The sequence below is a fragment of the Triturus cristatus genome, chromosome 4_2 (assembly GCF_964204655.1).
Source record: "Triturus cristatus chromosome 4_2, aTriCri1.1, whole genome shotgun sequence".
NCBI classification, from domain to species: Eukaryota; Metazoa; Chordata; class Amphibia; order Caudata; family Salamandridae; genus Triturus; species Triturus cristatus.
In genome coordinates, this window is record NC_140586.1 from 661,244,737 (window position 1) to 661,269,419 (window position 24,683).

The window sequence follows — 24,683 nt, forward strand, 5'->3', positions numbered from 1 at the left end:
GAAAGATCGGAATCATAGCCTGAATATTCCGGACTCGCTCCTCGGAGGATAAATCCGAAACTGCATCCAATCCAGAACCGCTCCGATGAAGGGGAGCTTCTGAGAGGGTGCGACTTTGGCATGGAGAACCCCAGCAAATGCAGGAGGTCGGCCGCAGTCTGGAGGTGGGAGACGACTGCCTGGGGCGAGCCCGCCTTCAACAATCAGTTGTCGAGATAGGGGGAGACTGGAACCCCTGATCTGCACAGATGAGCGGCGACCACCGCCATAACTTTCGTGAACACCCGAGGGGCACTGGTAAGGCCGAAGGGGAGCACGGCAAACTGAAAGTGCTCTTGGCCTACCATGAACCGCAGGTAACGCCGGTGGGCTGGCAGGACGGGGATATGAAAATGTGCGTCCTGCAAGTCCAACGCTACCATCCAGTCTACGGGGTCGAGGGCAGCGAAGACCTGAGCTACAGTCAACATCTTGAACTACTTCTTCCGGTTGAAGCGGTTGACGTTCCTGAGGTCCAAGATGGGATGCAGGCCCCCTTTGTCCTTCTTGGGGACCAGAAAGTAGTGGGAACAACCACCACGTCCTACTTCTGGCCCAGGAACGTGCTCCATGGCCCCCTTGGCCAAGAGGGCCGTGACATCCCGCTGGAGAAGCGCAAAATGGTCCCCCGACATGCAGTGTATTGAGGTGGCATGGCTGGAGGGGCTGTCTCGAAGGGGAGGGAGTAGCCCCTTCGAACGATTTGCAGCACCCACTTGTCCGAGGTAACGGAACGCCAGTGGGGGAGGTGATGGTGAATCCTGCCACCCACCGGCGTGGGGTGAGCCCCAAAGCTTGGACTAGGAAGGTTTTGAGGCGGATGCTGCGGGAGTGGAGGTGGACTGACACGCACGCTAGCCCCCTGTCCCGCCGCGGCGGGAACCACGTCCGCGCTGAGGTTGGTTCTGCGCAGGCTAGCGGCTGAACGAACGTGTCGGGCGCCCCTTCCGTGGCCACGAAAGGAACGAAAAGCAGACGTGGTCAGGCGCATGGTGGAGAGACCTAAGGACTTGGCCATAGCCCAGGAGTCCTTAAAATGCTCCAGCGCACTACCTGCCTCATCGCCAAACAGGCGAGTGCCATCAAAGGGCATGTCCATAGGAGAACTTTGCACATCCCCCGAAAAACCAGTGGACCGCAACCAGGCATGGCGACGGAGGGCCACTGTTGTGGAAATCGCCCTTACCAGTGAGTCCGCGGTGTCCAATCCACACCTAATGGCGAACTGTGCTGCATCTTTCCCCTCAGCAACAACTTGGGAAAGCACTGTCCGAGCCTCCTCCGGACACTAAGGCAGCACCTGTGCAACCTTGTCCCACACAGCGTGGGAATAGCGGCCCAAGAGGCATGCGGTGTTCACCGACCGCAGCCATAAGCTGGCACATGAAAACAGTTTCTTGCCGAACTGTTCCAGCTTCTTGGATTCCTTATCCGGCGGAGCAGTAGGAAATGCGCTCTGGGAAGTTGAGGCCTGGATGACCAGGCTCTCTGGGGTTGGGTGGGTAGACAGAAAAGCAGGGTCGGCCGGGCGATGGCGCCAGGTACGTTCTTATCCACGGGAACCCCCGTGGCTGGTCCAGACCAGGTGCCCATCAAAACGTCAGTGAAGGCCTCATTGAACGGCAGAAGGAGCTCCAAAGAGCTTGCCTCCGGCTGAAGCACATCAGTGAGTAGATTAAGCAGGTCGAGGTCAAGGGCCTCAGCTGCTCTACGGAGCACCACAGTGTATGTAGCCCCATCCTCCATGGCCACCGCACGAGGAGAAAGTAAACCAGGGTCAGAGGAGAGGTCAAGGCCACCGGCATCCTCTAGCTCTTCTGTCCATTTCTGTTCCGACCCGCACTGCCGTACAAGAGGGTCCTCAGATCCCTCTCAGTCGTCCCCTTCCACCACTGTCCATGGAACAGGCTGCAGAGGTGGGGGAGGGACAGGGGAATACAAATTGTCGAGTGGCACCGGGTACGGCGCTGGAAGGCATCGGTCCGGCTCCGTGTCCCAATTAGGGGCCAAATTGTCCGGAAACCCGGGCAAAGGCGGTGGCGGAACGAACGGAATCCACTGCGGCGCTGGGATCGGAGCCGGCGACCGCGCCGGTGCTGCTGGTGGAGGTCCATGCCGCGCAGGCCTGGAGCCGGTGGCAGCAGGGGAGGACCCTCACCTGGGACCGCGGGGCCCAAAGGCGCGCCGGCGGGAGCCCGAGGCCTGAAGAGGCGGTCCATGGCTGCAAGAAAATCTTCGACCTGGGCAGGAGTCGCCGACGGACCCGGATACGGCGGGTAGGCCGCGGGACTCACCGGCGTCCGCATCCGGAGGCCGATGGGGGACAACGGAGAGCAGAAACGCTTCTTCGACTTCTTCTTATGTCGTCTCTTACCCGATTCCCAATGTGAAGACTTTGACCCCGAGGAGCGATGATGATGGCTCCGCGATCGTTCCCTCGACCGACCCCTGGACCTCGAACGGCACGGAGACGACTGCCGGGCCTCTAGCAGCTTACGGGACCGCTCCCGTAAGGCCTTCGGAGCCATGGCCAGTCAGTCAGGACATGACTGGGAAAACAAATCTCAAAAGTATAGTCAAAAAGTGACTAGGGTACGTGCTCTAACTGGATCTGCGCTTGCTGGCGCGAAAAAAGAAAGAACTGACGTCAGCGCACATGGGTGGCACCTAAGTAGTCTCCGTGATATCATCTCGGCGCTTACGACGCCAGCGACAGACGCGGAGCCGCACAACGCCACCTTCCGACACGCAGGGGTACTGCTGATGAAAACTTTCCAGATCCAGTCTGACGCCTGGGGATAATCTAAGGTAAGGAATCTATCACTAACGTGTCTCTTTCAGACACAGTCTAGAATCCTTATTTTATGTGATAGGGTTAGTTGGCAAATTGCTTTTTTGTTCCTCTTTATTTTCATTCGAAGACCCCTTTAACCAAAGATACATCATAGATGAGGTATATACAATGAAAGTGATTTTGTTTTGTAATAAAAAACATGGACGAGGCACACCAAACCACCCAGAACCAACAATATTTACAGATATAGCTCAAAAAAGGCACACAACTGTTCTCGGCAATGCATTCTAAAGGGATGTTATAGGCATATGTTGTTAAATTGAATGCAAGATCGTGTGCATTTCTAAATATATTGAAAATCACGTGGTGCACGGTTTGTACCAAACCAAGTGGAGATCAATTGTAGCTGAGCTGCCCAGTAGTAGTTTTCAAAGTTGTTTTCAGAGGAGGGAGTTGAATAGTCACCCTCATACGCCCTCAACTACATGTTGCACAGTACTGGTGTGAGTTTACCCTTTCACTGTGATAAATTGATGCAGTACTGAGAAATTACAAGTCAACCCCATGCAATGGGGAATTAACGCATGAAGCTGATTTTTCCAGCCAGAAAACCACACGGAATCCCCTATTCCATGCAGCTTTGCCACATTAATTTACCACTTTCTCTGAACAGGTAGTAAATGTCTGCGGGGGCTGGTGCATTAGTTGGGGAGTGAGAAGTAGAGGGTGGGAAAGTATTTTTTAGCGATGCACGCTTCTCTAGATTCAGTTCTTAATTTGTAAAATAAAAATAAGCCTCGTCAGGAGACCACCACAGTTTGCACCACCCACTGCCCTGCCAGTGCTGCCAATGACCATGCCTACACATCTGATAACCATCACACTGCTACAAGTGTGACAATTCAGGCTGTTCAAGGACCCCATAGCAATAGGAATGGCTTGGGCAGCAGGTATTAGGTGTTTTTAAATATATATTAAATTAATAAACACCTGTTGTTCTGCTCATCTCTAAATTGCACAAACAGTGCCACCATGTCGTAGCTGCCATAAGTGCAGATGTTGACAATTAAGTACTGGTGTTAAGCACCGGAAACCACCGGCTCAAATTAAGCACTGCCCTTGTTATAGAAAAAAGTCCCATGAAATTTTAAATATCGTGTCAGATTGTTGCACACACTAAGTTTAGGTGCGGAAAAACCTAACCACTAATAATCAGGTAAAGCTAAATTAACCTATGTAAGTATGTATTCATTTTGGTCCACCTGACTTTTAATTAGAGCCATAGTAGTGAAGTGACACCGTGCTAAATATAACCCCTGGAGTCTAAAACCAGATCTAAGAGGGCATTATCTAGCGAGAAGAACCTTTTTTTCAGGAATAGTCCAGAGATGCTTTGGAAATGAAGAAACATACATTTTCTAGTATTGGCTCCATCACGTCATCATTATCCAAGGCCTCCAAGTTTTGGTTGCTGAGTTTATTTTCCTGAAAAAAAGAATACAAAATGTGGTTAGAATTTTTTGACAGCCCCCTTAGGATATTTACTTTATACTAGATATTTGCCTTTTCTCAGTAATAAAAAATTATCAAAGAGTTATGTGCACATCCATTATTTACCATTACCACCTTTCAGGGGGGGAACTAGACCAGACTTTCGGCGAGGGCTAACCTTTCCGTCAGTGGGGCGGGACAAGTATTTCAAGCAATGTAGGCAGAGATATTTTTATAGCCAATATGAGGGAAAGAAGTGCCAAACTGCAGTTTAAACGTATTCGACAAACACAATCTTATTATGAGTGACAAACTGGAGTCCGTATTTATCCCTAGATTCCTTGATTGTGCTCAGTTGTTGCTGGCTGGCCTACTTGCTGAGGCAATATTGTTGATGGGCGGGGTTTGATCATTTACTGCATATAGATATTTCGATTTATGACGTGTATATTTTGCTTAGATATTGAGGTATTGTTAGACTGAGTAGGAGTCAGATGAGTTTTCATGCTCAAGTAGGATTTATTATCTGCTTAACAGTAACACTTGAAATTGAAGGAGCATATTGGGTGCAATGTAGAGCTAAGATAAATGTTAAAGAGGGTGTAAAGATGTTTGGTACATTAGTTGTGAATTAATGGAGCTGACGTGAAGGGAGCAGTGAGAGGATGATCTGTCTAAGAGAAATGATGCAATACGCTTCAGTTATGCCCCCTGCACGCTGATGCTGTCAAGTCTCCGTAGAAGCTTGGGATGGTGAACAGTATCAAAGGCAAGGGAGAGTTCAAGTAATAGGCGTGCAGGAACTCCAGCTTTAAGCCACTGTCGTTTTAAAATCATCCCATGTGGAAATCACTGCTGCTTCTGTGCCTCAGCCATAATAGAATCTGTTTTGGTAATCTTAAAGCAGGTTATTTTCTTTGAATGTAGGGATATGTTTTGAGGCAGATCTTTCAATCGTTCTTTTTGAAAAACAGTCTGTTATTCGCCAGTGGTTAGAAGGACCTCTTAGCTCAAAGCCTGTTTGGTTTAGCGAGGGTTTTATGTAAGAACTCTTTTGGGAAAATACCTATATTCAATGAGTTGTTGATAGTTATGACTGGATTGGCTCCAGAGCTAGTCTTTGGCATGGGTCTGCAGGCAATTTTGCTGGCCCACAGGCATTTGCAACATTGATGAAGAATTGATGAGATTAAAGGGGAGTGACTCTAGATGTGTTTGTGTTTGGTTATCTGCTAGACTATTGAGCTTCTAAATTGTGGTTGAGCAGGGGCAAGGAAGGCAAGAAAAGTGAAACTGGTGGGTGAGATGTAATGCAGGTTTGCCCTCCAAACAGCAAGGGCAGTGGTGAGAAGGCCTTCAGCTGTACTTGCCAAGGACCAAGGATGTTCTATGGTACTATCACTTCAAGTCAAGTCAAATAATGCTTTATTCGAGTTAACAGTCGGAATAAAGCAAACAATACACAGTTGTCTCAAGTAAAAAAAAAAAAATAATTAATTACAATAATTTCACCTATTACAAGGTTGGCAAGTAAGATAAAAGTTTATACAAGAATAAAATGTACTAGGTTAAAAAACACAAATATCTAAAAGCCATAACTCTAAACGTGCAGAGAAATTATCCAGGCAGAGAATAGTCAGTTGACTAGCAGTCTCTGCCTGATCGACCAGGCCCATCCGATGTACTTAGCAGTGGCAATTGAAATCCAAGACAGAGTACTCGAACATATAATTCGCAGGGCAACAGTACTACAATTAGTCCCCAGGTTCCTACACATTGGAGATAACCATACACGTCTAGGCACACAATAGGCCTTACAAGAAAATAAAAAATGGGCAAGAGTTTCTTTCCCCAAACCACAGGCTGGGCAGATATCACACACCCCACCTCCCCATTTCTGTATAAGACTTCTTAGGGGGAGGGCACCGGCTCTCAACTGGAAGAGAAGTTTTCTATCACCTGGTTTGGTTATAATATCCCAGTAGGGTTCCAGGGCTGGATACAATTTCGCCTCAAGGAATCCCACTGTCATGGACCCTGTGCTAAAGCTACTCATACTCCTAATGGCAACGTAGTCCCAATAGATATTTTTCAAGACACTCTTGGTAGGAAATGTTGTTCCTACTGGATCTAGCCAAAGCGAGCTCAAACCTAATTCAAGCAATGTTACCTTCAGCGATTTGAGCCACCCTATTTTATGGAATGAATCCGCTTTGATAACGTCTTCAAAACCATCAGCATAATGGGAAAGCTCGGGAGTCGTCCAGAGCCTTCTCCAGTATAGACTTGGGCGTAGTCTAGCTAGATCGGAAACTTGTTTCCTACCTAGATCGTACCTTAAAGGCAACAGCGGAGTACTTTTCGGGGTGCCTGTAATTGCCCGGAAGAGCTTGTTTTCCAAAGCTTGTAGGGTATTCAACTTCTCGAACCCCCACAGCTCCGCCCCGTAAAGAGCTGACCCAAGCGCCTTCGCTTCGTAAACCTGCAAGGCAGGCTTAACTGGTTTCGTCAAAGATTTTCTGTGTTCCGAGCTAATAGCACCTGATAATTGCTTATGCCTCAAGGTAGCAATAGCTATATGCTGGCACCACCTACTATTGTCAGCAATGAGAATACCCAGATACGTAAAGGAGTTCACCACCTCAAGAGGACGACCACTCATGATAATCTTTGATTTAAAACTAGGATGGGGATTAAAAATCGTGACAAGTCACGTTGACCTCAAGACCGTGTTCCCCACAGAATTGATCAAAAATGGACAGAGCACGCTGCAGACCACTTGGGGTCTTGGATAGAATGAGCGTGTCGTCCGCAAACATTAGAATGGGAATTTTTGTACCAGAAAGCGAGGGAGCGTCCACCTGCGCTGATAGCATATGGGCGACCACACCATTAATATACAAAGTAAACAAGGTTGGTGCCATTGAGCACCCTTGTCGAACACCTCGTTCAACAGGGAAGTCCGCTGTGACCATCCCCTGACCACCCCACTGGATTTTAGCAAAAGTTGACTCATGAAGCCGCATTATCGGTGACAGTAGCACCTCTGGCACCCCCAAATCCTTAAGAACAAACCACAGCTTCGACCGTGGCACCAGGTCGAAGGCAGCCCGTAAATCGACGAAAGCCGCATAAAGGCTATAACCCCCCCCCCCCGACACCACAGTCCTCCATTGCAGTAGTTAAAACCGGAATACCTGGTCCACTGTACTTGTAGCCCTACGAAAACCTTGGAAGGGTGACAGAGCATTATTATCATCAACCCAGTCAAGAAGCCTGTTTACTATCACCCGCCCTACTATCTTTTGCACGATATCAATGAGGCTTATCGGCCTATAGTTACCAGGCTTTGATCGATCGCCCTTTTTATACACTGGGATGATTATAGCACCCCTCCAAGATTTCGGAACCTCTGCTCCTTTCGCAATAGTATTGATAAGTAGGTAGATGTATTTACACCACCGTTCCTTATCACTTATACAAATATCAGCAGGTACGCCATCTAGCCCTGGGGCGCGCCCACTATTTACTGAGCTTAGTGCAATCATAATCTCTTTATGACTAAAGAGATTATCTTGAGAAGTCGGTAGACAAATACTATCTACTCTTGCATTCTGACATGTCTCAGCATACTGGGTGCTAAAGAATTTTACCCAATCATCCTGTGGAACATTGTTATTAGGGGGGTCCACCACTCCCTCACCTCCCCACTTGACAATGGTCCAAAACGATCTAGAATCTTTTCTATCACTAGCACGTTTTAGTTCAGTCCAGTGGTGCTCGTCCCAGGCTTTCTTGGCCTTCACTATACAAGCTTTATAATCCTTCCTGGCTAGCCGGATAGACGCGGGCTCCCTCCTCTTGATGGCACGACCTAAAGCAAGTCGTGCATTTCTACAGTTAGCATTGTACCATTTTGCACCTTTGCGGGCTCTCACCCCGTAACGCTTGGCAGGCTTCAAAAACTGACCTTTAATCATACTAAAGAGAGTGTCATGAATTTTGACCACACAACCCAGTCCAGCTGCAAAGGGATTAGCGGATTCCATAGCTAATATCGCTTTATCTGTTTCAGAATTGATTTTATCAATGGCCTGTTGATCGGTTGCTACCCTGTCCCACCTTAACCTCCGCATATCATTTGCTGGAACAACCAAGGGTGGAACAAGAGTATTAGGGCCTATGAGACCATTGGCAGCTAGCCACCATTCATGCTCCACGCATAAGTGGTTGTGGTCACTCTCACTTCTCCCAACAACCTCCATGTCGCAGACCCTAGGCCATAAGGTCATACTACAGAATACATAGTCTATTCTGCTTTTGTGCCGCCCATTATCAAATGCCATAGCCCCTTGTTTATCGGATTTTGTTCTACCATTCAAGGCTCTTAAACCCTTTTCAAAACACAAGGCGTTCAGTCCAGCATATAACTGGAGCCAACTCTAACCTAGGGATGCCCCAATGAGAATCCTCTTCGTCCCCAAGGGAGTCTTCACCAGCGACTAGAGGTTCAAAAGTCCGATTGAAATCACCTGCAATGACAATATTATTGTCTTGCGAATGCGTGTCAAGAAGGGTACCCAAGGCAATTGATACCTCTGATCTGCCTCCCTTGTTGCCTCTGGCGTAGATATTATAAATATCAAGTTTTCCTATAGTGCCAGTGGACATTTTAATTAACTGGATATCGCTATGACTAGTTTCCATAGCTTTAATTGATAGATTTAGGGACTGCCGAACCCAAATAGTGAGACCCCCCATTGGTCTCCCCTTTGGGCCTTTTTGAGCGTGCACAGAAAAATTCAAATATCCCAACACAAATACGGGTTCACATGCCCAAGTCTCCTGAAATACACAAACATCAAAGGAGTTAACAAAGCTGAGTCAAGTTTAGAACGCAGCCCAGCAAGGTTCCAAGACATTAATTATCCCACCTCGGCCGCAGGACCATCCAAGGCGTTCGGAACAGGGTCAAGATAAATGGCCTTACCCACTTCTGAAGCTGCAACAATTGTTCGACCTCCAAACCCACCGGGAAGAATGTCACCCTCTCCTTTCGGGTCAGTCTCAGAAGTACAGCGTACAATAGATGCAACAGTATACAATTGAGGCTCAGCCGACACACTACCTGCCAATGTCTTCTTGCCACGTACATTGCTCTTCTTGGTGAGGGTACTTAAACTATTTGGGCCAGTTGGTTCACAAGGTACTGCACTCTTGCCCCCAACAAGTCAGTCGCAATCGTTCAGATTAGATAGAGCTGAGAACCTATTTTCTATGTTGAATCCCCCCTCGTTAATTTGGGTAGCCCTTCCCCGTTTGTTTTGTACCAAATTCCATTTTGTCCTCAAAATGCTCGGATTGAGGCCACTTCCCCTCCTTTGATAGAAGAAGTCAAGTGTGAGTGGAATGATATTGGTTGATCTACGCTGAGGGGGGAGTAAATTTGGTAATATATTAGTCAGTACTGCCGGGTCAGTAAAGTTCAACACAACACAGTCCCCCCTAAATCTTTTTGGACCACTTCCTATCCAATCCACCCTTCTTGCCATGACTAGTTCGTCCACTAACTGGTTCTTACCCCAGGGGGTTATTACCATGTTATTAGTTAACTAGTCCAGTGCTTTGGTCAGCAGGGAAGATGTGGATTCCACCTGGCCAGACGTCAGTGGTGGAACATTAGCTAAAACCAAAACTAAGGGGGAGGCCTCAACAATAAGTTCCACCGAGCCTTTCAATGAATTCAGGGCAGTAGGACTTACTGGGGGAACCTCACCCCCAGACTCGTCTTCTCCTGCATTTATCGGGAGCAGTAGGACACTTGGGCAATGGATTCCCACCCACACCTCCATCAGGCCTCGTAGTTTTCCTTTCGGTCTCGACTCTCTGTACTACTTCAGCTGGCGTTTTTTTTACCTCAACTAAAGTTTTGTTCAGTAGCCCCCCTAATCTGGTCACTTCGTCCGTTAGCTTATCTATTTTAGCTACCAGAGGCTTGACGATACCCTTAATCTTTGAGTCAATCATGCACGTAAACTTTTTAAGCTGTTCATTTGTTAGGGACACACGCGCATCATCAATCAATCCACTTTCGTCCGCTACATCAATATTACTAGGTGGGGAGGCGGGCCTTTTCCTGCCCGAACGTAATCCACCCCGTTTAGGCTGGACCTTTCTGCCTCCTCTAGTAGTTCGAGGGACAGGTACTGGGGACGGGGCTTTATCCTCTAATATTTCTAACTCAACCTCCTCTTCACTACCGACAACATAATTCGTAGAGGTGTTTTGAGCAAAAATGTGGTCGTCTGCTTGATCGCATGCTGCTTCAATGATACCACTGTTATCGAGTTCTGGAGGTTCGGCCCGTATAGATTCAGGCGGAGCAGACTTAGAGAATGAACCCAAACCTAATGAGGACCTCCTCTCACTATTTATTTTAGCAACAACCTGAACTAAATAATTGTCCATGGTATTCGATACCGAGGCCGCCCTTTGCTTAGACATTGAATGCCCCAATACAGTGTAATCCTACTTAAGGCTTGAAAAACAACACTTACATAGAGGTCAAAATAAGCGAGCAACCCAGATCACAGAGCAAGGCCAATAAGATAAAATACAATAACCCGACAAAAGGATGGGGCGGCGCCTCACCAAATACGAGCAGAGTGCACGGCCCAGTCCAGTCTCTACCAGTCGTGGACTGTCGCAGACTGTCCCGCCCTTGTCCCGGGCTTCTCCCGGGACGCTCCCGCGCAGCGGTGAACGAGGTCACTTATGAGGGTGGAGGCGGTTAGGGGGCGTGGCAAGCAGGGAGAGCGTCCAGGCGCAGATCGTTCACACAGGGACTCCTGGGAGATGGAGTCCCTGTTCAGTTGCTTGCAGCCCTGCTGCACTTAACACAGCCCACAGCGTGATAGCCTCACTCCAGGCACATGTGATGACACGGCGATGCGGGACCCGCGTAGCGTGTCCGGCGAGCTTCTGACGAAGTCAGATGAATGCAGCAGAATGCAACAAGCAGGAACCAGGGCGAGGTAGCTTTCAGCAAGTATCACTTCAGATATTATAGCAGGGGGGGGGCTTTTTCCTCTGCAATCTTTTAGCGGAGCTGTTGTTTGTGACCTTGATGCCTCTCATTAGGTCTGCAGGCCCCTCATCAGCTCTCTCTATTAAAATCTTCTGCCTTGTGTTTAGGGTTTGTGACTACTCTCAGCTCTACAGCCTGTAGGTAAGCTCTCCAGGACATAGGGCAGGTCTCCCTTGAGCAAGTCAGCCACCATGTCACAAGGAGTGTTAACATTACTGGCTCCAGTCAGTTTTCCTTGCTACCAACTCATCAATCTTGTGAAGAAAAGAAAACATCCACGCTACTTAACATTTAGAGGGTGAGGAGCAGTTAATCCTGCATGTGTGCACTGTGTAGGGATGGACAATGATCGGTAATAATGTATAATTATACCAATGATTATACATTAAGACACAAATATGCACTTGTTAGCATCCACAAAAAAAGCATATTTATAAGACTCAAATAAACATATATGCAGTGAAAAGACTGTAAGATAAGCCATATTAATTTAGGCAAACCTAATATTGCTTGAACATGCTGTTGGACTGAGAATGTTCCCTGTGGGGTGTGCAGTCATGTTGCCGTGTTCGGAGTACTTGACTCTGACTCCGTTTTTGATTTTGGCTCTAAGCTCATGCTAATATAACATGTGCAGAGGCCAACCTCTGTCCCTGACACAAACAAAGTCCTGCAACTGTCATGTGACCTGGAGGGGTGCACCAATTATGCTCTCATTTTGCTGACAGTGGACTAGCACACCTGTCGTGGGTTTGGCATGTACAGAGGGTGTGGTAGCATACCCTCTTTGTGAATGCACACTCGTGAGCAAGCCTTCTATCTGTGTAGCCGGCCTCACTTGGGTAAAGTTCTGAAATCAATGTGTAACCTAGATCTTAGCACAAACATCCAAGTGGATTGTGTGTGTTTGTGGCTTGTGTAGTACATACAGTATGTGCATGAGTGAGCCAGAGTAAGGGAGGCCCACAGGTCCCATTTTGGAAGTCCCTAGAATGCTCCTGTGCACAAGATGTAGGTGAGATTGTTTTCACAGATGATCAAAAGAGTATTGCTGTCATTCTTGAAAATGGGGGAGAGGCGACACAGCTCTTTCAAAAAGAACCTGCTGAGTGGAGCTGCTGATTAGTTTTTCTTTGGTACTGTCATTTGGTAGGTGTTTGGGGTGTGACTCATCTTTGTTGTTCACAGTGAGAGAGATCTTTTAGGTGAAGCCAGCATTTTGTATTCATCCTGATCATTGTGGCTGGTGAAAACAAGTTGCAGAAAATTCATGCCTCTTTGGGCCTCTGTTGGGAGTACTCCGGGCTGGAGACTACCTTGCTCTAAAGAGCATCACTCTACACTAACAAATATGGGAAGGGACTTGACCGGTGAACACTGTATATGTATATTGACTATGTCTTTGAAAACCAATAAAATCTGGTTGCAAAAAAACAAAGAAAGAGCATCACTCTACACAAAGGTTCAATCTGGAGAATAGCCTAGAGAGGACACATGACAGAAGAACCACCGCAAACCTGCTTTGACTGAAAAAACATGGGAGCTACTTACATCTTTGTTATTCCAGTTCTAAATCCTTACACCAAGGAAGGGATTATTCTGCAACATACGTTGAGGACTGTTGTACAACAACCAGAATGGGGTGTCTGTGTAACAGCCAGATTCCCAGAGGAGAGGGTACCTCAAAGGGAGTCTTTCCTTTCTGGAAGAGCCATACTCCTGGTCTGAAGCACCTAGAAGCCAGCCTGCCTGTTGAGAGTGTGAAAGAGCCTGTCAAGCCACAGAAGATGTGACTGTCCAGGTAGTACCAGAAGCTGCCAGACTCTAGTCTGGAGGGTCTACCAGGAGAAAGAATACTGCAGAAAGTGAACTGCGAATCCGAAGAGGGAGTGTGCAGTCTCTCCAGAAGAGTGGTTCCAAGAGCGAATCGCGTGCAGCCTGCCAATTTTTCAATAGGAACTATCGTGGTTGACCTTGCTGCCTAAATCAAGAGTTGGGTCCATGGTGAATGTCCCTTACATAATAATGGGGTGACCAACAAAGCCGAAGGACCTGGGTACAGTGCAATGCATACAAACAATGGCCCTATTGGACACCCTGACCCAGAAGCAGGTCTGATGCCTGCCACGAGGCCTCACTGACTTCCATTAGCTGCATTCACCGAAGGACTCATGGCTGCAGCTCTGGCTGCCCCATTATGATGCGGCCTACCCAGACTGAGGGCCACTGCTGCAACCATGCCATCTCATACTAAAAGCGGACGAGATCAGAGCCACAAGATGCTGAAACGTATAGAGACCTGCATTTTTTTAAGCTGTATCTAGGAGACTGTACTGAACTGAGCACAACCATAACTGAACTGGGGTAACTGAACCTGAGCCTTGATTAATGTCTCACGAAACTAACCTAATAGGGACATGCCACGACTCACAAGAGGAGGGACTCATCTGAAAGATCGAAGAGTTATTACAGTATCCTAAGGTGCAGTAGGCTAAGTAGCAATGCAAATATTGTACCTGAGGCAGTATACCGTTTTAAGCGTGTCTAAGTACGTTTCTTATTCAAATAATGCCCTGGTGCACAGATATGGCTGTGATGGGTGATCCGAATTTTCAAACACCTACACTAAATTTTGGGAATAAAACTAATACTGTTTAAAAAACAGTTCACAACTTTTGGATAATCACCAGTACTCCACAACACATGACATAACTCCTTGTGGTAATCTTGAAGTGTTAATGTATAATGCTATGATGTGAGTTTTCAAGTACCATATTGAATGTGTTTTATTACTTCTGAGATGTAGTTTTAGGTCTGGCTATCGCCATACCTTGAGTGATCAACAGAAAAAGGTTTCTGGAACACAACCTTCAGAGACTTTGACTCCTCCCACATGTTTTCCTTGATTACAGCATTTGACTGGGCAGAACTTGTGTGGTGCTGCCAAGAAAGGGTGCTGTGCTTGTTGCAAGTCCTGTTGACTCCTGAGTGGTGTTCACGCACCTAACATAGCTACCCCATTAAAACGCAATAATGTGGCACTGTGCGAGAAGACCCTCCACAATGATGTGATAGTATTGGCTAAGAATATTACTACGTGAGCTAACAGCAGTATAACTGGTAAACGTATTGGTGACCAGAGCTTCCCAACAAGGGATGTCCCCCATCCAAAATGGTTGTTATGTCCAGGGCAATGACACAGCGGCATGTGAGCTTGCCTGCTTTTCTTCCCCATTTGCATTAGTGACATTCAAAACAAAAAGGTTTGTTTTGCCCAACCTTCCTTGCACTCCAGAAGTGCTATTCACTGCAGCCTTAGCCTGCGGTCTTGTGTCGCAACAGCCTCATCCCGGTCCCTCCTCTTACATAAACCTACAACCTCACTTCACTCTCCTCAACTTCACTGGCTCCTCCATGGACTGCTACCATCTCACACACCAGCTGTAGCCCCAGCACGCTCTCCCATCCCATACCAGCCCCTGCAGAGTGCTAATGCTATGCAGGCCAACAGGGCACAAATGCTGGTCTACATTATGGATTCGGAAGCAGCAAAAACAGCATGCCTGGCCACAGGTGACCCCCACCCCACCTTTCTTCACACTTGCTGTTATAGAGGCCAATGGGGCTCAGTGTAGGACCAACTAGTATCTATTCAGTCGTAAATTCTTCCCCCACCTGCACCACACCCTTAGCCTGCAGTACCAGTCAACTCCCACACCAGATCACAGTCACATTTGCAGTGCTTAATCCTTAGCCTGTTGTGCTGCTCCCCACCCTGCAGCCTTCGCCTGCTTTCACCACTCCCTTTTTGGATGATCCCCACAGCCAAGAACTGATCCCAGCTCCCACACCAGCCCCCACAGCTCCAGCTCAATCTCCGTTGCTGTAATCTTAATGCACTCTCCCCTCTTGCAGGGCACCTGTAGGTACTGATGGAACTGAATAAACATCTAGCGCTGTGGCAAAGACAGGTATTCCGTGACTGCATTTGTAGATGTGGGCATGTTCACAAGTGTAGAGTAGTTTAATGTGTGCTGTGTTAGAGGTGTGGTCTGGAAGTGCTGAGTGACGGTGAGTGGTGTAAGCATGAGCAGTGTGAGTCCAGGGAGAAAGGAATGCCTGTGTAAGTGAGGGTGAGAGGTGTGAGTGCAGGCAGGGTGAGTGATGTGACCGTGTGAGAACTCAGTGACCAGCTTGTGAGTGGATGGGTAGAGTAAAATGTGAGCCCGTGTGAGCGGAGGATGACTTGCCAACCTGTGTGAGTGTAGTGTGAGCTGTGTGAATGCAGGATGATGTATCCCTTGAACAACTGTAAGTAATTCACCTCATCCTTGGCAGTTGGCAAGTGAGGATTCAGGTGTAATTTGAAAGATGGTTATCGAAGCTGATCCTGCAACAAAATGTTAGCCTTTTGGACATGCCAAAAGTTACTTTTCTAGAGGTGGAAGAGTCACTGAAGGGCAGACCCAGATGCTGAGATCAGGCTCTGGAAAGGGTTCTCTTGGGACTTCAGGCTAAGTCTTCTTGTTTATTCTGGCACCCACGTCCTTATATCAGTCACAACGCCACTTCCCTTTCATCTAGTGGATAAATTGTGCACTGTAAAACCAGGAAACCCGTTTCCGAACATGGGTTACCTGCTAGACAAAATCTGCTTTATCCTAGGCATTTACCTTGTTTAACTGTGCCGCCATGTTGTCTACTGTCCCTTTTAAGTACACCTTAAAAAAATTCTCAATTTAGCATGTGCACTGTACAAAAATTTCACTTTTATGTTTTAATAGACCTTAATGTTGCTCCATATGTTCTAAAAATCTAAGTGGGTTTTACATGACAACATACATGACAACTGACTTGCCTCTCGGTTCATCACTAGCCAGGGCCATAGGAATTATGTGGAAGAGTAGGGTCAAATTATGCAGCAGTGTTGACTAAATTATGCATCAAGAAAAAGCAAATTACACAGCGTAATGTGATAGTATTACCTTATTATTTTGTCATTTTTACACATGGTAACACTTTCGCTGAAAGATTTCACCTTATCAATACCAATTTAACATCTAAATACAGCATTAAGAAACTGAAATATGACCATTCAACCTTTGCGAGGGGCCTTCCAGGGCGCAGGTACACTATCCACATGTTTTTACCGATTGAACTAAAAACTATTTTTTGTGTGTGAAAATCTACAGATTATGCAACAGACAAAGGATTATGTGGCAAATGCAGCAACTCCAAAATTATTTGAAAAATGACTGAATAGCATAATTCCTGTGGCCCTGCTAACAGCATCACCATCTCAGACACCAATGCTTCAAAGTTTACATTTGGACACCGTGAATCCTGATAAATGTCAGTCACTGCAGAAATTAATTTCAGAGTACTTAAGTGGAACGCGTCCAAGTTAAAGAAATGTACTTTTTGAAGTGTGAGACTTCAGATTGTAAATTGAATTAAAAAAAATAAAGCCCTTTCAGCCTAATGGGCGTTGCGCGCCTGCCACCTTCTAGCTCAGCACGTTGTCATTAAAAAACATTTCCCATACCCTCTTATTGGGTGACCGTCTGCTCGGCAGAACAAATGACCCGCACCGCGCAGGCTGTTCGTCTGCTCTTATCGGATACTTCAATTTATTTTAGAAACAGCAGGCCCCGGTATTGATTTTACAGCCCCACTGGGCTGCCTGTTGATATTGTTCTCGCAGTTTATCCCAGAGAAGCGCTCCCCTAGGAGGCGCATTTTTTATTAAACAGACCTGCAAGGAATCGCTCCTTTCTAGTACAATTTTGAACGTGCGAGACAGAACCAGTAGGTAGGATTCTTTCCGGCTGCTCTGTTTCACAGCACTCATTGCACAACTGACGTCAACAATGCACTGAAACGATATTCTGCAACGGTCCCAGATTCAAGATGGCCTCTCGCCAGTACTGTTTGGGCATTCTCGGACGGTACTCGTGCCTTGCAGTTGTTCAAGTAACAAACTGTACCCAACACAACAATCAGCCTTCTGAGGAGAACGTGAAACTTTAACAGACAGGTTCTATAACAGCGATGAATATTAGGCAGAGATACTTGCCTGCAAGTGTCTTTCTATGTCCTCCATATTGGACGCGGGGGCGTGCCTTTACATTTGCATTAATAGCTCCTGTCCATTTTGCTGTGCTTTTTACTTCCTACTTCTCTTGCTGTTTGGCCTATTTGTTTAAAAGTTGTCTCCCCTCTTTAACGATTGTACTAACCTAGCGTTTATACCAACAATTATAGCATTAAAATTCGAGGATGGAGGAACTACTATTCCCACCTAACAAATTAGTCACTGATCCACTGGTCTCATCTCCCTCCACCTCTAGGCCTATAATAAGGTACATGGGTGGGCATTGCTTGATGACTCCAGACGCCTGTCTAGGCACTCCACTCTTTCCAATAGGGTTAAGCTCCCTTCCTACTGAACCTACCACTACCAACATTGTGTTGAATTGACATTATATTCCAAGTTAGTGGAAATGCAATTCCAGTCCCCCCCAGCAGTCGCTGGCCCAGCTGCATCATCTGATGGCCTCTTTACAAGTTGGGTCCACAATAAAGATGTGTATGCACATATGTTATTTGGGCATGTTCTGCAACATTGCCAAACTCTACGTACCCATAAAGGTGGCACATAGGTGGGCACAGGTTGTTGACTCCAGCCAACTACATACACCTTAATGTATGACCTGTTCTTATTGATAGCGACCACTGCCCCTTAAGGTAGTCATGTTTTCTCTAGCGCTTTTACTCCGTTTCTCTGCTTCTACATCGTTTCTCTTTACATTCATCTCTCCTCCTTACAGATCCTCCCGAGACTGTGGCATAATAATCTGAGGTATGGGGAACTACGCTTAAGGGGGGCGTGGCTACGGCAGCGATGGAAGAAGACGTGTTCGGGTGAAGCTCCAACAGAGGCTCCCCCAAACAGGCTCTAAACCCCGGCGATGGACACCCCCGGTACACAAACCTAAACGTAAACCTGGCAGGAACCCGGCCTGGACCTCCGCTGTAGCTTTTGTCAGCTTCGTGACCTGCTCCGGCTGCCACGGATCACCAGGTACTCGATCAATATGGCCGGTGCGCACTAGGCGAACCCGGGGATTGGCTCCGCCCACTAGGCCGCGAGAAGATGGCGTAGCGGCAAAACGCAGCAAACACCTGCATTGCTGCCACCTAATTCAATGTTTGCTGATGGGGGTGAGATAAGATCGGAGCTGCACTGCCTGCCTGCTCTGGCCTCCTGAGATCCTTGAGTGCGGTTGCTGCCTGCTGGATCGCGTAAGTGTGGGCAGCGAGCGGTAGCGCTGCATGGAAGACTCGCGGCGCTGCTGCCTCCGAGGTGCGGATGCGAGGAGTGACCCCCCCCGCCGGGTGAAGACGCTGGATCCCATTTGCGCCGCAGCCTTGAGAGATCGGGCGGGCGGCGCGCCGCGGCCTCTGCTGGGCCACCCACGCATCTATGCAGAAGGGCTTGCTCTGCACTGGCTGTGGGCGAGGCAGCTGTAGGGATCGTTTGGCTGCCCCTGTGTAACGCCCTGAACGTCTCAGGATCGTTTAACAGACACGACAATGAGGACGCAACCACTAGTGAAGGGTTAGTTGTTTTAATGAAGGCAAATATAATACAAAGAATAAACAAAAGTTATAGTCACTGGAATCCTCCAGGCTAAGTACGTTACCAGCCCACAGCACGGATGGTCCTAACCGTCCTCTGCATATACGCCGGTCCCGGCGTATGCCAACAGAGGGCAGAAATGAAATGGCCGACAATGCCAATCGGTAGGCTGTGAGGGGCACGAAGAGTGTTGGGGAGAATCGAGGAGTCAGGGAAACACCCAGCCGGGGTCTCTACCTGAAGGGAGCAGCCGCTCAACCTCTTCCTCAGACTGCACCGGGACGCGGAGTCACCTCCTGGTGATGCGTCACCGATACCCCAATCACAAGCAAGAAGACTGAACCGAGAGCAGCCGTTCGATCGATCCTGTGGACTTCCGAGTCTGTAACGTGGCAAACACCTCCTGGTGTGCGTTACAGCTGGCAGTCCCTGTGTCTCTGGTCGGGCTGGGAGTTACGACTCCAACCAGCAAAAGCGCCACTGCGCTTGGACTCAGCCGAGTCAAAAAGCGAAGCTCAATGGTTGACCGGTAGAGCTTCCGGGTCCTTCACAGGTGACGATGGGGCAAGACACGGCCCAGGGAGTAACGACTCGACCTACCTCCGTTCTTGCCTTACTGGAGCACCACTCCGGAACACTGCTCTTCACGAAGCAGGTACGTCGGTGTGAACACAATATCCGACAGCGTTGTACCTCCCGGTTCCTCCCTTTATAGGGCGTGTTTTCCTTGAGTTATGTAACAGCTCTCCTGTTTACATAAGGGCGTGTTTCCTTGAGTTATGTAACAGCTCTCCTGTTTACATAAGGGCGTGTTTCCCTTGAGTTATGTAACAGCTCTCCTGTTTACATAAGGGCGTGTTTTCCTTGAGTTATGTAACAGCTCTCCTGTTTACATAAGGGCGTGTTTCCCTTGTATGACAGGAATTCTTGACAGTACATCCTCCCTCTCAGCTGCTCCCCACGGGTCCAGCGCTGGCAGGAAAACGCCGATGGAACAAGGAGACCAAGCGCGGAGCATGAACCCCTTCAGCCGGTTCCCATGAATGCTCCTCCGGGCCATAGCCTTTCCACGCAACCAGGTACCACAGCTTCCCCCTGCGCCATTTGGACGCCCGTATGCCCGACACTTCATACTCCACCTCCGACTCCACGCATACCGGCCGAGGTGTCCCAGACGGCTTGGAGGGTGCTGGTTTGAGCAATGATACATGAAAGACAGGGTGTATCCGCAATGACTGGGGCAAGCACACCTTCACGTTCACGGGACCCATACACTTGGTAATTCGATAGGGGCCCATGTACTTGGGATGGAACACACTGTTCTTTCGAAACCTCATGTTTCTTGTGGATATCCAGACGTAGTCTCCAGTGCGGTACAGTGGCCCGGGCCTTCTCTTCCTATCTGCCGCAGCCTTGTATCTTCTCTTGGCCTCTATTAGGACAGCCCTTGAGCGCATCAATGTGTCTTTTATGTGTGCCACCCTGTCCGCTGTGGCGGGAATCCTGTCCTCTCTGAACGGATGTAGAAATGGCAAGAACCTGGGATGTTGGCCATAGTTGCTATAGAACGGAGATGACTGTGTGGAGCTGTGAGTGGCGTTGTTATAGGCTATCTCTGCAACCCATAGCAAGTCGACCCATTCTTCCCTGCCCTGGTCCACAAAACATCGCAGATACTGTTTGAGCGTTTGGTTCAGGCGCTCGGTTTGGCCGTCCGTTTGAGGGTGGTAGCTGGTGGACAGGGCGGTCTTAACATGCAGCGCAGTGCACCAAGTCTTCCAGAATTGCGCAGTAAACTGCGACCCCCGGTCCGACACGATCACCCCAGGTAATCCATGCAGTCGTACCACATTCTTTAGGAGTAGTGACGCCAATTCCCCGGCCGTAGGGACTCTCTTGCAGGGGATGAAGTGCCCCATTTTCGTCAAGTAATCCACCACCACCAGTATTGCCGTCATCCCCTGGTCTACCGGTAGGCCCACCACGAAGTCCAGTGATATGCTATCCCATGGTCTATCCGGGGTTGGAAGTGGATGTAAGAGCCCTTGGGTTCGGCCATGGTCGGCCTTCATGGTAGCACACGTAGGACACTCCTGTCCCCACCTCCTGACATCCACTCTCATGGTTGGCCACCAGAAATGCCGTCCCATGCTAGCCACCGTTTTTTCAAAGCCCAAATGACCTGCGCATGGAGAGTCATGGCACCAGATGAATGCTTGTTTCCTTAGCCTAGGCGTGGGTATCAATAGGCACCTGCCCTTCAGGGGTATCCCGTCCTTCAGCTGCCATTCTCTGTGACTGAGGAGCCACCTCCGCCATGCGAATGACCTGATCCCTCTCTTTATTCCCCTCAGGAAAGTATCCGGTTGGATAACCCCCAATACCATCCTCTGGGAAATGATGGAACGCTCGGTCGCAGGCAATGGTTCCTTAACTGCAGATTGACGGGACAGGGCGTCCGCCTTTCGGTTTTCCGTCCCCGGCCGATATGTGATGCGGAAGTTGAACCCCGCAAAGAAGATCATCCACCGCAGCTGCCTGGGAGAAAGGTGTCTAGTGGCCGTCATGAACTGTAGGTTCCGATGGTCCGTGTACACCGATACCACATGTCTTGCCCCCATCAACCAATGCCTCCATTCGGTGAAGGCGTCCTTGATTGCGAGAAGCTCCTTCTCCGCAATATGGTAGTTGCGTTCGGCGTCGTTGAGTTTGCGGGACATGTACGCAACGGGATGAAGCACCCCTGTGTCATGGTTGCGTTGGGACAAGATAGCCCCCAGTGCCACATCCGACGCGTCCGCTTCCACCACGTAGGGGAGATCCGGATCGGGGTGAGCCAACACCGGCGCCTTACCAAAGGCGCTTTTCAGGGCCTCAAAGGCTTTGTTCGCTTCAGGGGACCAGACAAACTCCTTGGACTTCCTCAGTAGCTGTGTGATTGGGGCCACCACTCCTGAAAATCCATCTATGAACCGCCTGTAAAAGTTGGCGAAGCCAATGAAACTTTGGACGTCCTTCACGCTTTGGGGCACCGGCCATTCTTTCACCGCCTTGATCTTTCGTTCTGCCATCTCCTGTCCCTCTGGACTCAGCATCACTCCGAGGAATTCCACGGATGTGACGTGGAAGTCACACTTGCTGAGTTTACAAAACAGCATGTTTTCCCTCAGCTTTTGGAGCACAGCTTTGACGTGGTGTACGTGCTCCTCCACAATGGACGAATAGATGAGGATGTCGTCGATATATACGACCACGTAGATATCCAACTCCTCTCTGAATACCTCATTCAAAAAGTACTGAAAGGCTGCCGGGGCGTTGCACAGACCGAACGGCATGACGAGGTACTCAAAAAGGCCGAACCTGGTCTTAAAGGCGGTCTTCCACTCGTCTCCGTCCCTCATGCGCACCAGATGGTATGCCCCTTTCAAATCCAACTTGGTGTAGATACGAGCTTTCTTGACCTGTTCCAGGAGTACACTGATGAGAGGCAAGGGGTACCGATTTTTTATGGTTATCGCATTCAATGCCCTAAAGTCCACACAGGCTCTCAGCTCCCCATTAGCCTTCGGGATGAAGAAGAGTGGCGAGGCGGCCGGAGACTTGGACGGGCGGAAGAATCCTAGCTTGAGGAGTTTATCCAGGTACCCCAGGAGATGCACGTTTTCAGGCTCCGTCAGGGCATACAGCCTGCCGCTGGGAACGCTGGCCCCTGGCACCAGGTCGATCTGGCAGTCAAACTGTCTATGTGGTGGTAGCACTTCCGCCTTCACCTCATCAAATACATCCTCAAAACTGTGATAAGCCTGGGGGAGAGCCACATCTTTTTCTGCCGCTGTAGCCACCGTCTGACTCCCGCTCTCATCTGCGTCAAGGGATTCCGTTCTTATTCCACAATGCAGGATGCAATACGGTGACGTCATTTCGATGCGATGTGTTGGCCAATCCACAAAGGGGTTGTGTTTCTGTAGCCACGGCAATCCCAATATGACGCCATATTGGGGCGCTCGGATGATGTTAAAATCGATTTGTTCCAAATGGTTCCACCCATATCTCATCGGAAGGACCCCCGTGTGCTGCCCGATGGGCCCCGTCACCAATCGCCTTCCGTCTACAGCATAGACGTCTTCGGGTACAGCTTTGGGAAGAAGCACTAGCCCTAGCCTGCATGCCTCGTTGTGGTCCATAAACATGCCAGTGGCCCCTGAATCCACCATGGCCACAACGGGTATCCACTGGTCATGCCCTCCCACGTGCACCGTGAGAAACAGGTGTCGTTGTCCCTTAGTGACCGAGTTGGAAAGTGAAGGGATGGATGAGTGACTCCGAGATGCCCCTTCTCTGGTCTTGGAGTCCTCTAGTTTTCCGCCGGTATGTCCACCACGGCTGTTACCGACCGGTTGGCCCGATAACGTGACGTCTTCGGTTTGGCAGGGCATTCACGTACGTAGTGGCCTTTTTTGCCACAATATAGGCACAATCCTTGTTTACGGCGTGACTCTTTCTCCGTGGCTGTGAGGCTCGCTCGTATTGCGCCGATGTCCATGGGTTCTCCCTTGGATGCGGTGGAAGTTTCAGGACTTCCCACCGTCACATAGGATGGAAGGGATTTTCCTTTTCTCCCATGATCCCCCTTTCTTTCACTTAGCCTATGTTCCAGCCGTAATACCAGGTTGATAAGGCCCTCACATGTCTTGGGTTGAGGGTCAATATGAGCCACGGCGTCCTTGAGCTCATCGCACAGCCCTTGATGGAAGAGCGCCGTCTGTTTAGCAACAGGCCACTTGGTTTCCGCAACCAGCCTTCGGAACGCGTTGAGATACTGCACCAGGTCGTTGGATCCCTGTCTCAACTCAAGCATTTCACGGTCCGCCGTGTACGAGTCAGCCCTTCTGTCGAATACCTTCAGGAATTCCTCGCGAAAAGCACCCCAATCACATAAGAGGGGGTCGTCCCTGCTCACCAGAGGTACGGCCCATTGTGCCGCGTTTCCAGCCAAATAGGATATAAGGAAAGCCACACGAGCCTGACTCGTGGGGAACGCCTTTGGTTTGCACGATAAATGTAGCGCCACTTGTGTGAGGAATACCTGCACTGTGTTAGGATTCCCACTGTACCTCTCTGGTGTCGCCAAGGGGATGGCTACCGGCATTTCCACTACTACCGCAGGGGTCTGATTCGTGAGGGAGGTGCTGGGCGTGAGCGGGTCCAATTGGATAGCATCCAGTCTGGCTTTTACATCAGCTGTTTCTTGCCTAGAGGCAGCCACTTCAACTTGCATGGCCGCTAAAGCAGCCAGCACATCATCAAGTGTTGCCATGTCTGTTATCGACCGGGAGACAGTTAGTGTTATTAAGGTCGGATATTTTGTAACGCCCTGAACGTCTCAGGATCGTTTAACAGACACGACAATGAGGACGCAACCACTAGTGAAGGGTTAGTTGTTTTAATGAAGGCAAATATAATACAAAGAATAAACAAAAGTTATAGTCACTGGAATCCTCCAGGCTAAGTACGTTACCAGCCCACAGCACGGATGGTCCTAACCGTCCTCTGCATATACGCCGGTCCCGGCGTATGCCAACAGAGGGCAGAAATGAAATGGCCGACAATGCCAATCGGTAGGCTGTGAG

General features: G+C 48.9%; 1 protein-coding gene across 12 annotated transcripts in view; it reads right to left on the reverse strand.

Moving 5' to 3' along the window:
* PATJ (PATJ crumbs cell polarity complex component) overlaps positions 1 to 24,683 on the reverse strand; it is a 1,359,209-nt gene that overhangs the window by 395,668 nt on the left and 938,858 nt on the right. For all 12 annotated transcript variants that reach the window (XM_085602445.1, XM_085602441.1, XM_085602446.1 and 9 more), the window contains one exon: positions 4,247 to 4,318. In XM_085602445.1, the coding sequence (XP_085458571.1) occupies positions 4,247 to 4,318 (72 nt within the window). The remainder of the gene's footprint in view (positions 1 to 4,246; positions 4,319 to 24,683) is intronic.